The sequence below is a fragment of the Podarcis cretensis genome, assembly GCF_951804945.1.
Source record: "Podarcis cretensis genome assembly, chromosome: 2".
Taxonomy (NCBI): Eukaryota; Metazoa; Chordata; class Lepidosauria; order Squamata; family Lacertidae; genus Podarcis; species Podarcis cretensis.
The window spans coordinates 64,304,799-64,321,887 of NC_137171.1; the positions used below are offsets into that span (position 1 = coordinate 64,304,799).

Consider the following 17,089-nt stretch of genomic DNA (forward strand, 5'->3'; position numbering starts at 1 on the left):
CGTGGATGGTCCAGGAATCAGCGTGTTTTTACATGAGTAGAATGTGCCCTTTTATTTAAAATGCATCTTTGGGTTATTTGTGGGGCCTGTCTGGTGTTTTTACATGAGTAGAATGTGTTCTTTTATTTAAAATGCATCCCTGGGTTATTCATGTGACATAGGAATTCATTCATTCCCCCCCCCCCAAATATAGTCTGGGCCACCACATGGTCTGAGGGACGGTGGACTGGCCCATGGCTGAAATAGGTTGCTGACTCTTGCTCTTAACCATAACCGATTAAAGCTGTCAAGCCTGCATGTAGGTTGACTATAAACAGTGCAGACTGGTACTAAAAGAACTTAACTGTGTGGAAGCAGTCCCCTCCACCCCCAGGGCATTTCAGAACATCTACTTGTCCATACACAGAAGCAGAAAGGGAGATAATCTGATTTAGGAAAGGGCTTTTCTACATGTACCTCTTGGGTTCATTTTCTATCATTCCTAATTCCAAGAGTCAAATCCAGGAATGTAAGACTTGATAATAAAAGGCAGCAGATTATGTTTTGGAGCAGCCCGAGCATGCAGAGACTTGCTGCAGGAGGAAAGGTTAGAAATCCAAGTTCTCCAGTTACTACAAAAGCCTTCGATCCAGTATCATCCACTATTCTTCTTGCTGAATGCATCCATTTTTTTAGAGACCTTCTCATCCAAGCATTAACTGCCGTTTGCCAGTATCGCATAACAGGAGTCTCAATCAGCAACACAGGGCCCACTTTTAATGCCCTTTATTCTCTCTCTCTTTCTCTGTTTGTGTAAACATATCCTTTGCATTATGAGCAAACTTCATCTCCAAGTGTGGAGCCTTATGTAGCTAAACTGGCATTATCTTGTGCGCAAGAAGGATGTGTCTGTTGACAACAGGCTTTAGAGATCCCCGAGATTTGTAGAAGATGATTAAGTCTTCAATTAATTAAAATAATAATAGAAAGAAACCCTCTAAGAAAGAGGGAGCCCAAACGGCTCAATGTGGGAAGCAGCTGCATCCACACATTTTATTGCAGAATCAATGGAGATTGCGCACTTGGTTTTTTCTACAAAGTCCACCTACCATATAGATCTACTTTGCATTCCTTTGCCCCTAAAAAGTGGTTCTTGAGAAAAGGGTTTCATTCCAAAAATAAAAGCTCATTGCAGATTTAATTTTGTATCATCTTGTACAAAATGTACCAGCAATGCGGAGTTGTACCAAAACCTGCCCAGTGATGTTGTGGGTATGCATATCACAGTCACCAATTCCTTCTTTGTACACCTGGAGGTGTGCAGAGAAGAAAAGGTGTTGTTAACCTAATTGTGGGGATGGTATCAAGGAACCACACTCACCCTTGTGGACAGCAGCATCTAGAATTAATCCAGATTGAAAGCAGCATATTTAGGCAGAGCATCAATGATTCTGGATTGAGAAAAACTACATTTTTGTGCTTCAGATGGGTTAGTGTAGACACAAGCTGAGCATGCTCAGTAGCCATGGAATGCTGACAGGGGTTGTGGTGGTAAAACAACAACAACATCTTGGAAAAGGCACTGCAACACATCTCTATTTTCTTTCACTCTCTCCCTCCATCTTTCCCTTTCTTAAAAAGGAAAAGAATAAACCGAGGGTAGAGCAATGGGTGTAACCTACCAAATCAGGAATGAAACCTAGCTTAAAGATGAATGATATAACAAGCTACTCTTCACAATTAGCTCTGACAAGGCCTGAGGTGGGAAAATGAGCAATATGTGGTTGGAGAAAACGACAAGACGAGCCAGTTTATGGCTAATCCATAATGTGTAGATTAACAGATCTTGGTTAAAGCGATTCGTGATGCAAAGAAGAATTCTGAGCAATTTCACCAACCAAATGACAGCATAATACACAAAAGCTGAGCTACCCTTTGAATCAGGAAGCGCCCAAAGAAAAAAATGTGACCTTGAAAGGATGCTGCTGCACTGGCTGGTCCTGGTTGTCATTCCAGTCAAGCATGTCTTCCAGAAGAGAGAGTTCAAGAAAATAAGGTGAAGGGGCTTGCTCTCTCACTTGTACAAAGAGATGCATTGGGGCTTGGACAAAGAGAGCATTGGAGTAACCCAACATTGTGGAAGACAGCTTGGGGTTAGTTGATGGTGAAAGAAAGGCATTCTGTACATGCCCAGGAACCTAAACAGCCATTTTATTATTATCTAAGAATCACACAGATTTGACAGCAGAAGCTCTTTCGTAAAGAGTTGAAGTGTTACTAACATTTTATAAGGTTTAGCAAAAGAAACATTATAACTGTGTAGCAGACCCACCGCATAATTAACACCGCATTTTTACACCAAATCTTTTGATTTCAATTTCTTTAAGCAGGGGGACCCTGGTATTATTCCTGGATACGTGAGTCTGAGGCCCGCAAACTGCCATAGACTGTGATCCAAAGACGTGTGGGTAGATGGAGCTTTCTTGCTACTTTGTACAGCTCAAAATCCAACCTGTTGCTGAGTTTCAGAAGCAGCTGGCCTTCTTGGCTGCTTGAGCTGCAGCAAGAAAAGCTTCAAAGAAAATTCCAGCTGAATGCCTGGTTCCCGAGCACACGTGCAAATGGCTTCTTTGGATTGTAAAAGCTCCCCAGTGAGAAAGCACTTGGCAAAAGCTCAGCTGGGCCATCAGCTCAGGTAGGGATATAAATCCATTGCCAGCGGCAGGTAGTTTGAAGTGTCACAAAGGAGCTGCAAACTGCTGCCGTGTGGCGCATTCCCTGCGCATGATTTCAGCCAATTCTGGCTGATCTCCCAAAAATCTATCCAACTTCCTTAGCTGACATTGCCCTTTGCACATGCATCTCATTCACTTATGCCTTCCTCACTTTAACAAATCCCTCACATATGTAACTAGGGTCATCATTCCTCTCTTCTAGCACCTTAACTATCTAGAACAGAACTAAAGAGAAAACAATAAAAACATAATACTGAAACTTCGACATTTCATGTGGCTGGGTGGAAGCCCAATGTCTTGTCAGAGCTCAAGAATTAAAAGAAATAATGCATTCATACAAATCTATGGTGTGTTCACACTTGGAATAATAATAATGATGATAATGATAATATAATAATTATTACCTTATATAATTATTATAATATCATCATCATCATCATCATCATCAAATATTTTAAACTTCCCTAAACAGGGCTAAGTAGGAAGTCAAGAGATAAAAGGAACAACTGGCAAGTTTGGCCTTGGAGTTCAAAACGAAGCAGGGCAAAGGCTAATAGAGTTCTGTCAAGAGAACAAGCTGGTCATCACAAACACTCTTTTCCAACAACACAGGAGACGACTCTACACATGGACATCACCAGATGGCCAGCATCAAAATCAGATTGATTATATTCTCTGCAGCCGAAGATGGAGAAGCTCTATACAGTCAGCAAAAACAAGACCTGGAGCTGACTGTGGCTCAGATCATCAGCTTCTTATAGCAAAATTCAAGCTTAAACTGAAGAAAGTAGCAAAAACCACTGGGCCAGTAAGATACAATCTAATTCAAATCCCTTATGAATACACAGTAGAAGTGAGGAACAGGTTTAAGGATTTAGATTTGGTGGACAGAGTGCCTGAAGAACTATGAATGGAGGCACGCAACATTATACAGGAGGCAGCAACTGATGGGCATTTGATCTGATCCACAGGACAATCTTTGTGTAGCAGGTTCTGGGGTGTGCCATCACTTCGCATGAAACCTTCTGGCTATGTAAAAAAAATATTGATTTTTATTCTGTTATATGCCGTGCTTCTCAGGACTGCTCATTTTACAGTTAATGGAAACAGATTTATTGTACCCTTGCTCTGGTTTGGATATGATTTTGATCTTTACTTGTTTCATTTTTTGATATATTATTCTTGGCCACATTGATTGATCCTTCTGATATGTTACGGTCTACTTTTATTCCCTTGGGAAGGAGAAGCAGGTTGTAAGCAATAGACGAAAAGAAATCAGAAGACAAAGCAGTTTAGAAGCAGTCCATGAAAGGAAACTGAAAAGATACCAGGCATGCCAGCTACTGGCACTGGCCGTGGCAAAGGTTGTGCCAGAGTCTGCATGCTCCTATTTAAATGCTGTAAATCACAAACTACAAAGCCAGTTTTGCTGCCTGAAGACAACATGGCGCATCAACAATTCTCTCCTACTGTCAGCCACAAACTCAAAACTAGGGAACTATTCCAATACACTTCACCCATATCCCTAATATACACATACAGCAGCCCAATTGGGAACTCATCGTGCAGTGAATGAAGCCAATGTCTCTAGCATTGCGTCACTTACAGCAGGAGTGCTGTAAAGACTGGCCCAACACCAGACCCAGAAGACTACTTTTCAGAGGCAGTTTACATTAAACACTGGTAGGATTTGAACAATCTGGATGGATCTGTTCCCTAAGCTAGAGATGACACAGACATAATGGAAGCGAAAGGCTGAGTTGATACCTCCTCTGCTAACACTGACAAAACAAGGGAAGTGATAGACGCAGCTCAGATTTATAGAAATGGTAAAGCAAGGGGAATTTAGCTAGTGTTGATAGCGGTTTGCATTGAATACGAATGCCAAAGCCTGAGCTTCTAAAAGGCCATTTCTTGTCAGTGTGACTGCTCTTGATGCACAAACTGACTCCCAGTTCACACAATAACAATGGTGGCTTTGGGTTGTTGTTTTTTTAATTCAAGAAAGTAACTGAACACCCTAGGACTCACTTTAATTTATTTATTTTTATTTTTGTGATTGTAAGCTGTTTTAATCTGTTGATTAACACTGTGTTTCAGTTGTTGTAACCTATCTTGCGACCTTAGGGAGAAAGGGCAGGTAATAAATTACAACAACATCAGCAACATCTGGAAAGTCACAGGCTTCCCTTGCATGGCGTGAATGAATTATCAATGGCCTAAGACCTATATTCAGACAGTAGTAGCCTATTCATTGCGTTGAAAAAGCAATGATCTATATTTTTATGTTTTCTCATTCATCTATTCCAAGTGAGGAAGCCAAGCAAGAAACATTTGTTCCCTCTAGACATCTGAACATTTTTTTTTGTTTGTGGTGACCAGCAGTGGGGGGTGTCTTTGACAGAATTGTAAGTATTTTCTAATAAGCAGATACCATGCTGAGATCGAGTCTTTGTAAATGGTGGGCTTTACCAGACTTTACTCCTTATAAAATAAATCTCATACACATTAGGAAGGATTAAAAAACAAATACAGAATCTGCATGTGTTTATTCCTTACCTGTGACAGGATTAATGGTGAAAAATCTATTATGGTTTTCATTTATGATGTGGAAGGTCAGCTTCCCTTGGGAGCCAGAATCTGGGTCAGCAGCTTCAACCTGAAGGATGGAGGTGTTGGTCGGGGAATTTTCCATCACAGAGGCATAAAAGATCGGTCTCGACATCTGAGGTGGATTGTCATTTACGTCAGTGACTTCAATGTAAATGTCAACCACAGAAGACAGAGGGACTGATCCTGTATCGACAGCTAGCACCGTCAACCAATAATGACTGTTGGTTTCTCTGTCTAGCGGACCTGTGGTAAAGATTGTACCTAAGAGAAATAAAAAGGGGGGATATACGGATTCCACAATTAGAAATATATAAATGTATATAAGAATCCCTTTCAAAAATTAAAGTAAGTGGATTTCTTACTCCGAAGCCCTTTGAAGACAAAGTAGCCCAGGCTTCCTCAAACTCGGCCCTCCAAATGTTTTGAGACTACAATTCCCATCATCCCTGACTACTGGTCCTGCTAGCTAGGGATCATGGGAGTTGTGGGCCAAAAACATCTGGAGGGCCGAGGTTGAGGAAGTCTTATAAACATAGATAATACTAGCAATTTTTTTAAAAAATGCTGGCAAATGAAAATTTCAGACCAAACAACCCATGCCATTTACGCCATTTTTTTCTATCTTGTCTAGTGCCCTATTATTATTATTATTATTATTATTATTATTATTATTATTATTATTACCTGTGTCCTTTTCAATATCGAAGACAGCCAAGCCTGTTCCCTCTCTGATGAAATACTGGATTTCTCCATCTTTCCCTTTATCGCCGTCGTGCGCTATCACTGTCATCACCGATGTCCCCTCTGGTCTGTTTTCCTTCACCGACCCTTCATACACGAAAGAGGCAAAGCGAGGTGGGTGCAAGTTTTCATTGACGTCTAGAACATCAATCTCAATATGGCAGAGGGAAGAAAGAGACAGGGGCATCCCAGCATCGCTGATTCTCACAGTTAGATTGTAAGAGTTCCTCTTCTCATAGTCCAGCTCTTTTTCCAAGACCAGGGCCCCTGTAAACTCATTCAGGTGAAACATATCCTCATCATCTCTGAACAGGCTATATTTCAGCTCTCCCCCAGATGCAATATCTGGATCAAAGGCTTCTAGGAACAGCAATGTTGTCCCAAGGGGCAGGTCCTCAGGAACCTTCACCTTATTCAAGGCTGGGATGCAGCGTGGAGAATTGTCGTTTACATCTTCCAAAGAAATAACCAGATCAGCCACTGCAAAGAGCTGTTGGCCTGTTAGTGGCTGGTCTCTGGCTTCAACTTTTAATATGTAATGAGGACACGATTCTCTGTCAAGGGGTACAGTCACTGCTACTTCACCAGTGATGCTATTGATGTCAAATTTATCAGAAGGTGCCAAAAAAGAATATTTCACTCTCCCATTGTCATTTGTATCCGCATCATCGGCTTTCACCACGGTGATGGTTGTGCCTATTTCTATGTCCTCTGGTATAGTAACTAAGTATGTATGTTGCGAAAATTTAGGAGCGTTATCATTTGTATCCAGAACGTTTACTGCTAGCAACTTCCAGGAAGACTTCTGAAGAATGCCAAGGTCGTACACTGTAATGTTAAGTACGTAGAAACTTGTTCTTTCATGGTCCAAAGTAGAGGAGACCAGGAGGAGACCCGTTTCTGTGTCAATGTAAAAACGACCATCCTCATTCCCAGAAGATATTACATAGACCATCTTTCCATTAAAGCCGGTATCGCTGTCTACAGCTCTCAGCTGTGCAATGGTTGAGTTGACTGGGATTGTCTCCATTATATCAATAGATCTTGGGAAGGAATCATCGAACTGTGGCGCATGATGGTTTATAAGATGCACATTCAAGGAGGAATCTTCATCTGGTTTTTGCTCTGGAGACTGGGATTCAATAGAGTGGATCATGCTCTTAGTTAGTTCCTTAAGGACCCCAGTATCCTCACACTGAACCTCTACTTGGGTAGCCTGGTAGACCACAGTGATATTTATATAGGTTGGGAAAGCAGAGTTTTCCCCATCTGTGGCTGTGATTTTTAAAGAGTAGGACGTTGCTAGTTTATCATGGAGATCTCTTAGAGGAGCTCTAAGAGAAATCACCCCAGACACAGGATCCAATTCAAAAAGCTGCCTCTCATTGCCAGACATGATTTCATATTTGATGGGCTGAAGCTCGTCATTATCAATGGCTGATACTGTGATCACAGAGTGGCCAACAGGTAAGTCCCATGGAATACTTGCATTGCAGTTAATCTTCTCAAATGCTGGTGCATTATCATTCATGTTATTCATTCTGAGGGAAACGAAAACCTCGGTCTGAAGGCGAAAAGGAGACCCCGAGTCTGATGCCCAGACACGCAAATGGTACAACCTCTGCATTAGCTCATAATCCATTAACTTGGAGATGGAGATGACACCTGAAAATGGGTCAATGGCAAATGGAACAGCTCTCTGGTTGGCTATGGTATATGTGATGAAACCGTTCTCCCCAGAGTCACTATCTGTAGCCTTCACAGACAGGATGCTGGTGCCCAGAGGCAGATTTTCATCAAAGCTGCCGTGGTACGATGGTTGGTTGAAGCTTGGAGCATGGTTGTTGCAATCAATAATACTAACCAAGACAGTGGCAAAGACCTCACTGTAACTTGTTGTAACTTTGAGTTCAAAGTGGGACTGTTCCTGGAAATCTATTAGTTTGTCTGTAGTTATCAGGCCAGTCTGAGGATTGATTTTAAAGCTTGTGCTACCAGAACTGGGTTTCAGAATGTATTTTAGATTTGGGAGAACTGGACTAATCTGAACCATTGCAACATGACTGCCAGGAGGTGCAAATTCACTGAGCTGGACATGATACAGATCTTTTTCAAATCTCACAGAGGCGTATTTGGAAGGTGGTATTTGAATAACTACAATCTGAGAAAGAAGAGGTGGCTTGTTTTTGTCTTTAGCCCGTAGGCTGAGATTAAAACCATGTGGGTTATCGTTCCAATTGATCTCTCTGGCTGACACTATCATGAACTCATTACTTCCCACATAGGATCTAGTGGATTTGAAGTGCCTCCTTGGATCTCCAGCCACAATGTCAACTGAATCTACCCCAGCTCCTGATCCATCTACTTCCACACTCAACGTAGCATAAAGGAGATCCTCAGGAGAATCGGATGGCCTCACCATCACTGATGTTATAATGGGGGGTTTCTTGATAGATGGCTCCACCTGGATTGTAAGACTGGCCACGTTTCCAAAGCCACTTCCTTCAGAGATCTTCTTCATTCTGTCCACAGCCAGAACCTTTAACTGGTGCTTCCCCCTGTGGGTGGAGTTCAGTTTCACAGCAGTCATAATTACCCCACTGGTGGGGTGAATGGAAAATAGTGGTGACCTTGTACTAAATGCATAATAGAACTCTGCATTCTGACCAACATCAGCATCTGTGGCACTGACTGCACCAATGGAAGTTTTCAGGGGTGTATCTTCTTGGATGGTGACTTTATAAGAGGGTGGTGAGAACAGAGGCTTCAGGTCATTTCTGTCAAGGATGTGGATCAGTACTTTGGTCCAAGCCTCATAGGCAAATGTTTTCTCCAAGGCTTGGATTATTAACACGTACTTGTCTTTGAACTCCCTGTTCGGCCGCTCGGTATTACCACTTTTAGTCCTGATCCTCAAAAAGCAGAAATCTCCCACAATATGCTCCTCAGTTTTAAACAGGCCACTCGTGTCCCCAGAAGCAATCTTGTATCTGATGTCCCATGCTGGGTCCGTGATGTAAATGCCCATTTTGACATAGCTCTCCACATAGGTTTTGGGAGGGGAATTTTCATAGACTGTCGTGTTATAAAGGGGATAAGTAAAGTGTAACAGGGAAGCATTGCCTTTTTCTGAATTCCCTTCGCAAGCCAGAAAAGACGTCAGGCACAGTGCAACAGTCACGGCGAGCCTCCTTGTTCTGATTTCCATTGCAGGCCCTATAGGAAGGAAAACGAGAACAGTGAGGAGGCGGAATTGCCAAAGGGAAAACAAGGTACAGAAAAAAATAATACAGAGCCTAAGCTAAATGCAGTGGTGACCAGCAGGATGTGGTTGGGCTGTGCTGTTTAGCTGACTTCCTGCCAGTTACTGAGAGGGAGACAGGCAAGGCAGCAGGGAGGTCAGTGTGGTGTGGGTGCAGTGGCGGAAGCATTGGATTGGCTTTCCCCCTGCACCGCACCAACCACCTCACTGCCTCACCCATCTCCCTCTCATTTCACTCCTCCTATACCCTGGTCACATTTCTGTCTCTCCTGTGTCGGAACCTAGCTTTATTATTATTATTTAATCATTTTTTTGATACAAACAACAACCGCAAAAGACACATACAACAAAAACCATAATAACAATAACAACACAATTTGACAAGTCAGATTTGAATACCTATGACTACACCTTTTAAAACAATATTTTCCCACCTCTCTCTCTCCTCCCCCTACTTCTCACCACTATCCGCCTTATCACTTAAATATTTGTTCCAGATTTCTTCATATTTATCCATTCTTATTTTGCGTTGACATGCAATTTGTTCGTATGTAGCTAATCTGTCCATATTATCAATCCATGTGCTCAATGGAATCTTTTTAGGGCTCTTCCAATTCATCAAAACAAGTTTTTTTCTTCTAATATAGCACGGTACATCCATTTTTTTGACCCCTTGAAATCTCCAATGTTTCTGAAATATAATTTAGAATTAAATTCAATTACCCTAAATAACAATTATTTTTTATTACTCTTGCTATAAATATCCTCACCTTGCACCAAAATGATCTTATCATCGGGCAGTTAATCATCATATGTACTAAGTTCGCATTTTTACTCCCACATCTCCAGCAGTTGTCTGCACTTGGTGTCAGAACCTAGCTGCCCTCTTTCCCTCCTTAACACATGACATGCATTATGGCTGGTCTCTTCAGTTTTACACATAATTTTTTTAGTGATATTATGGATATCGCAGAGGAAAGGGCTTAAGGCTAATCATAATACCGAAAATATTTTTGCAAAAAGACAGGTGAATGCTTTTTAAAATTTGCATTCAGGGATGAAAAGAGAGAATATTTACATACATTTTGGGTTAATTATAGGTGCCTATATTTACCCTGGATATCCCGGGAGATCTCTATCAGGTGCTGTTCCTTCCTGTTTTAAATTAAAAATCAGTGATCAAGTACCTGCCAGATGTTTGGCACTATCCTGCCTTAAACAAGGCAGACTTGTTTGTCCAGACACTTTTTCAAGATCCAACGTCCAAAAATAGTTTGCTTTTCACTTTAAGTCAAACGTACGGTGCACATAGCCATAGCCTCAGTTTGTAACTGTGCTGGTTATGTGTGTATGAGTCTCACTTGTGGAGATGCTTTATTAAACTAGATACAGCGGTACCTTGGTTGTTGAACTTAATCCATTCCATGAGCACACTGGCAGATTGACCGGATTGTCTTTGCTTATGCACCTGCATAGCTCCAGCCTCACCCTGTCTCATCCCAATCTTCTAACTACTTAGGCTGCTACTGGATATAGAATTGGGCTGGGGAGGGAGGGAATACACATATTTTGCCAACCAAAATGTCACAAAATTGCATGCAGTTCTACAAAACTCTTTTATCAGACTAGATGGTAACAAAGCAGCAGCAACAAAAGGGACACACACACACACACACACACACACACACACACACACACAGAGTGTATCTTGTAGTGAAGTCATTTGTCTCTATTTTGTAAGAGGCCAAAGATGAGGTCGGGAAGGAGGCAACAGTCAAGCAAATGAGGTCTATTTGGTTGCCATTCAGGTTGTACTAGGGAGCAGAAACACACAATGGCTGTTCCCTTATCTAGGCAAATACCCAAATGAGTCTAGATCCAGGTCTGTCCTCCATCCTTAGACAAAACACACAGGTTCCTTTGTAGGTGGGCAAGAGGTAAACAGAAGAAACAAAGGAAGACAAAGATTTAAGGTGGAGTGCTATATCCCCCCCCCCCAAAAAAAAACCCCAATCGAAGCCAGATTGAGTAGCTTTACCTAACAGTTGAAGGGAATATAGATCCTTGAGATGTCAGGTATTGATCGTCAAATTGACGATCTCTCTTGGGAGGTTGGGGACTCTCCTTCCTTGGAGGTTTTTAAGCAGAGGTTGGATGGCCATCTGTCATGGATGCTTTAGCTGTGATTCCTGCATTGCAGGGGTTTGGACTAGATGACTCTTGGGGTCCCTTCCAACTCTATGATTCTATGAAATTTATTTGATAGAAACCAATGGTCAGCAGAAAAATACAAACAGCAATGAAGTACATTTTAGAATTCATGGCCCCTAGCATGCAGGACTCCTTTTGACATTTTGTCTAATGCTTTGGGCTGCTTAGGGAAACATAGAAGCTTTATATGTAGTGTATCTATTTCTATCAACAAATAGCAGATTTGCTCCCTATACTGTTATAAAGGAAATTCTTTGGGAATTCTACCCTGGGAGAATAATACATGAATACATTGCAAGGAGCATAATGAAATATTTTTTTTCCACCTCTCCCTGGATGCAGATAAACAGGCATTCTGGCATATGTCCCATCCAAATATGCTTTGGGCATAATTTGAAATCTCAAAGCTGTAAATGCCTCCCTCAGCATGTCAACCAATTGCTAAAAAAAAAAAAAAAAAAAAAAAAAAGCAATCTGGAAGACCATAATCTGTTTTCTCTGAATGATAAAATGGTGAGAACTGCATAGTTTGGAGATGACATCTAGCTAACAGAACCTCCCACACTTTAACTTAATTTATAATGCACTGTTTTTCAGCTATAGGAGTAGCAAACTTGGGGGGCATTAACAACCAGTCCATATTGGATTATGAGGGTTTTCACACTTGTACAGCTCTATTAGGGACACGGGTGGCGCTGTGGTCTGAGCCTGGGGCTTGCCGATCGGAAGGTCAGCGGTTTGAATCCCTGTGATGGGGTGAGCTGCCGTTGCTTGGTCCCTGCTCCTGCCAACCTAGCAGTTCAAAAGCATGTCAAAGTGCAAGTAGATAAATAGGTACTGCTCTGGTGGGAAGGTAAATGGCATTTCCGTGCGCTGCTCTGGCTCGCCAGAAGTGGCTTAGTCATGCTGGCCACATGACCCGGAAGCTGTACGCCAGCTCCCTCGGCCAATAAAGCAAGATGAGCGTCGCAACCCCAGAGTCAGCCACGACTGGACCTAATGGTCAGGGGTCTCTTTATTAGAAATTTGCTCCAAACGACATGCTTTTGGGGCGACAGTGTCTGGTATATTCTGCTGTTTCAACCAATACAGAAGCTAAGCAGTATGATCTGTGGCCTGTCAGCTACTGAAAGAAGGGTTCACTTCCCCTCAAAGATGCTTGCCAACCCATATGCTGAGCAAATAATTTGAGAGACACAAGTGCTCTTAGAGAAAAATGACAGGTTTGGGCTCTGAGAACAAAAGGACGGGGACACACACACACACACACACACACACACACACACACTGCTTATTCTCAGCCAGAGAGCCATGATTTTAACAGCGCGGTTCATGTCACAACTTTAACAGGGTTGAAGAGTCAGGGAGCATGCAGGAACTTGTTTCTCTTTCTCTTGGTTCCTCATCTGCTGATCCTAGAAAGAAGCCATGCAAATGCTGGTGCCCTCAAGTCCTGTGAAGCAGGAAGGATTTCATGTCTCATACAGTAAACGAAATGAGCAGAGGCTTCATATGATATCAAAAGGGACGGGTCCTGCTGTGGAAGTTTAGGTAGTCAAAATTTGCATCAGGGCTTCTGGTCTTTCACAAGTGGTCTCCTTGCCCAGCAGTGGCCAGCTGGTGACAGCATGAATGCAGCGCACTGATGTGATTGGTGGGTATTCACTGATTTTGCAGTTCTATATTGTTGTGATCGATTCATTGTATTTACTGTAATGTTGTTCAATGCCTTTGGTGGGGCTTGGGCCAAAAAGCAGTACATCAACCAATCTCTTTGTTACAGCCAATAACCACTATTCAAAAAGCAGTAATATAAACAAACCATACCGCAACATGCCCTAACATTTCACAAGTCACGTGAACCAGCTTGTCATGTGCCAAGGCAATAGACCACGGGTGTCCAAACTTTTTTCAAAGAGGGCCAGATTTGATGAAGTGAGCATGTGTGAGGGCTGACCAAAGTTGTTGAGCTTTTAATCCACAGGGGGTGGATTAAATCGACCGGTGGGCCAGATTAGGCCCCCGAAACAAACTTTGGACATGCCTGCTCTAGATCACCTGTGAGCAAATAAGTTCTCTGAAGGCAGTTGGGGCTGTGCCCACACCATACAAATAAGGCATATTTAAAGCACACCCCCACCAAGAATCCTGGGAACTGTAGTTTGTGAAGGGTGCTATGAATTATAGCTCTGTGAGGGGTAACTACAGTTCCCAGGATTCTTTGGGAGGAGGAAAGGAATGTGTTTTAAATGTATGGGTGACTGCAACACCTTTTGGGATAAAAAATAAAGGTGCCAATCAAGCAAATCTTGATAAAAGTGGGTGCCTTGATCCTCACACAGTGCAGCTGTTTTAACAATGGTGTGACTTTTTCTCGGCCATCAGTAATCAGGCTACTGAATTTTGCACTAGATGGAGCTTCCAAATCAGACACGCATAGAGCGAATTAAAGCAAACCAGCATCGACGCATGGAGAACATCAGAAGACCCTGCTGAGTCAGGCCAATGGCCCATCTAGTCCAGCATGCTGTTCTCACAGTGGCCAACCAGATGCCTTTAGGAATCCCGCAAGTGGAGCTTGAGCATAATGGCACTCTGCCCACCTGTGATTCCCTGCAACTGGTATTCAGAGGTAACGTACCACTGATGGTGGAGGTAGAACATAGCCATTATGGCTAGCAGCTGTTGAAAAGCAGCAACATAGACTACACCTCCCAAGGACAGCATGATGGGGAGATCAACAAAGGAACAGAGGAAAGTTCTTATACTGAGCCACATTATTGGTCCATCAAGCTCCACATTTACACTGACTGCTGGCAGCAGCTCTCCAGGATTTTAGACAGGGGACAGTCCCAGCCCTACCTGGTGATGTCAGAGATTAACCAACTGGGGACTTTCTGCTTGCAAAACTGTTACTCTGATGCGGGTGGCGCTGTGGTCTAAACCACTGAGCCTCTTGGGCTTCCTGATCAGAAGGTCAGTGGTTCGAATCCCCGTGATGGGGTGAGCTCCCATTGCTCTGTCCCAGCTCCTGCCAACCTAGCAGTTTGAAAGCATGCCAGTGCAAGTAGATAAATAGGTACACACTGTGGCGGGAAGGTAAACGGCATTTCCGTGTGCTCTGGCTTACATCAAGGTGTTCCATTGTGCCAGAAGCGGTTTAGTCATGCTGGCCACATGACCCAGAAAGCTGTCTGTGCACAAACGTCGACTCCCTCAGCCTGAAAGTGAGATGGACGCAGCAACCCCATAGTTGCCTTTGACTGGACTTAACCATCCAGGGGCCCTTTACCTTTCCCTTTTTTTCTGCCCTGAACCATGGCCCGAACTAAAAAATGATTGGGGTCGTTTCCTACTGACAGAGGTTGCACTACAATCACTACAGAAAACTCTGCCTAATATTATTCTTGCTTTATTGAAGTTCAAACCTTGAAGCGCGGAATGGACAATTTCACCTGCACAGCAACATGAAGGGCTTCATCTTCCTCAAAATCCTCTCCATATACAAGCACACTTTCCCTACCATAACCACAAAGGTCAAAGAACACTTTGCTTTTCTTGGACCCCAATGTATTTTTCAACTACTGCCAACTATCAAGCTTAATGCAGTTGCATCAAGCCCAACTACAGTGTTACCTCGGGTTACAAACACCCCGGGTTACAGACACTTTGGGTTACAGACTCCACTAACTCGGAAGTAGTACCTTGGGTTAAGAATTTTTCCTCAGGATGAGAACAGAAATTGTGCGGTGGCGCAGCGGCTGGAGGCCCCATTTGCTAAAGTAGTACGTCAGGTTAAGAACAGTTCCAGGTTAAGAACGGACCTCCAGAACGAATTAAGTTCAAACCAGAGGTACCACTTTCTTGCCAACTGAGTGGGTCCCACAAACCCAAACCCAAAGACAACTGATAAGGTAGACAGTAGTCCATGAAAGCTTATACCATAATGCATTTGTTAGTCTTTAGGGTGCTACGAGGCTTTACAATAGTTTATGCTGGCATACTTTCCTTGTCCTGCTCCCAGCTTAATAGAGAAGAACATATATAGCTCAAAACAAAAGATCTGAAGCTGCAGTGCCTGCAGTTTGAATAGTAGAAGGGAATTATGGGCTGGGCTGGGGGAATGCCATATAAGCTATGGTGTACTGCAGACATCAGGTGCAATTAATTAATTTGGGGTTCTCTAACACACCTTTAAGGTGGGGAAGGGATGCTCAAGGTGTGGTCTGTCTGGTACTTTGCCTCAGAAGCAGCAGCAGATGCCTACAAGGCATCCTGGTGTTTATGAGGGAAACAAATGTACAGAAGTACCTTGTGCTTTCATCTCTGAGGACTTCAAAAAAATTTCTCACTTTGGGACAATGGGTGCCAAAACTTTCTCTAGGAAGTACTCAGATCCGTCATTATGAGCTGTTAGCAAGGCATTGTGGGTAGGCCACAATCTCCTTCCCTAACTTAATACTGAGAGTGTGGAGGTGGTCTGGGAAGGATGCAGAGGGCTCTTTTCATGCTCCACATGCTACTTTGTGTGTGTAGGCCATGCAGAAAAAGCATCAATCCATAAGGTACATCCACTACATTGTATTTTGGGAAGACTGCCTGAAGTCGTACGTGAGTGAAAGTTTAGAGCAGGAAACATAAAATGGATTCACAAGGGTCTGGTAATGTGAAAATGAATAGATAGTTCATGGCTGGAATTTAGCATATAGTGTAATGACAACTTCTGCTCAGCTGTGTACTATAAAATGAACAGAAAGCAAAGAAGTCTTTGATCACATCAGTGTTAAAGTAGGGAAAATGAGTCTTCATTTATGAAAGCAAGAGATGTACAACTGGCAAACTGTGGACTGGATCCAGCTCCCAAAACAGTTGATTCCTGGCAGGTCTACCAAATTTTAATCAAGGTGTGGCGAAACGATTGCCTACAGATTAACTCCTAAGAAAAACAACTATTTAAGTGGTAAGAGGAAAGAGCCCACAGGGAGTGTGCCTCTCTCTCTCTCTCTCTCTCTCTCTCTCGGTTCTTTATCTAATGCCCTAGCAATATGTGCACAACTGTGCAGGTCGGAAACTCCTAGTATGATCAGGAACTCAATGCATACAATCCCACTCCACCATACATACATACATACATACACGCGTGGAAACAGCTTGAAATACTGTTCATTAAAAACAGTGCTACATGATCATTCTGATTGTGCATTTTTGTTCAACTCTGATTCCTCCTTTAAAGAGACAATGAGTATTGGGGAGCTGAGGTGGAGTTTTGTTACACTGGCACCAAGGTTATACAATATGTATCCTAGCAAGAACTACAAATGCTTAAACTGAAAGGTGTTTTGATTTCATCTCGACTTCTGAAGGATTTGTGTGGTATCCTGTGCTGAGTTCTCTGTGGGTCCTCAGAAGAAATATAGGCAGGGGCGAGCCTCACAGTTGAAGGAAGGAAGAGGGATTGACTAATATTTGTGTATCCTTTATGTTGCAAGCCCACCTGCCCCGATGAACTGTAATTCCCAGAGCCCCAGCTCTGTCTCTTTTATTTTTA

At 42.8% G+C, this 17,089-nt stretch overlaps 1 protein-coding gene across 2 annotated transcripts in view; it reads right to left on the reverse strand.

The window, feature by feature from the left end:
* FAT2 (FAT atypical cadherin 2) overlaps positions 1-17,089 on the reverse strand; it is a 106,837-nt gene that overhangs the window by 65,855 nt on the left and 23,893 nt on the right. For both annotated transcript variants that reach the window (XM_079968178.1, XM_079968177.1), the window contains exons 2-3: positions 6,012-9,284; positions 5,274-5,588 (exon numbers count right to left, since the gene is read on the reverse strand). In XM_079968178.1, coding sequence (XP_079824304.1) covers positions 5,274-5,588; positions 6,012-9,276 — 3,580 coding nt within the window. In that variant the 5' untranslated portion in view covers positions 9,277-9,284. The remainder of the gene's footprint in view (positions 1-5,273; positions 5,589-6,011; positions 9,285-17,089) is intronic.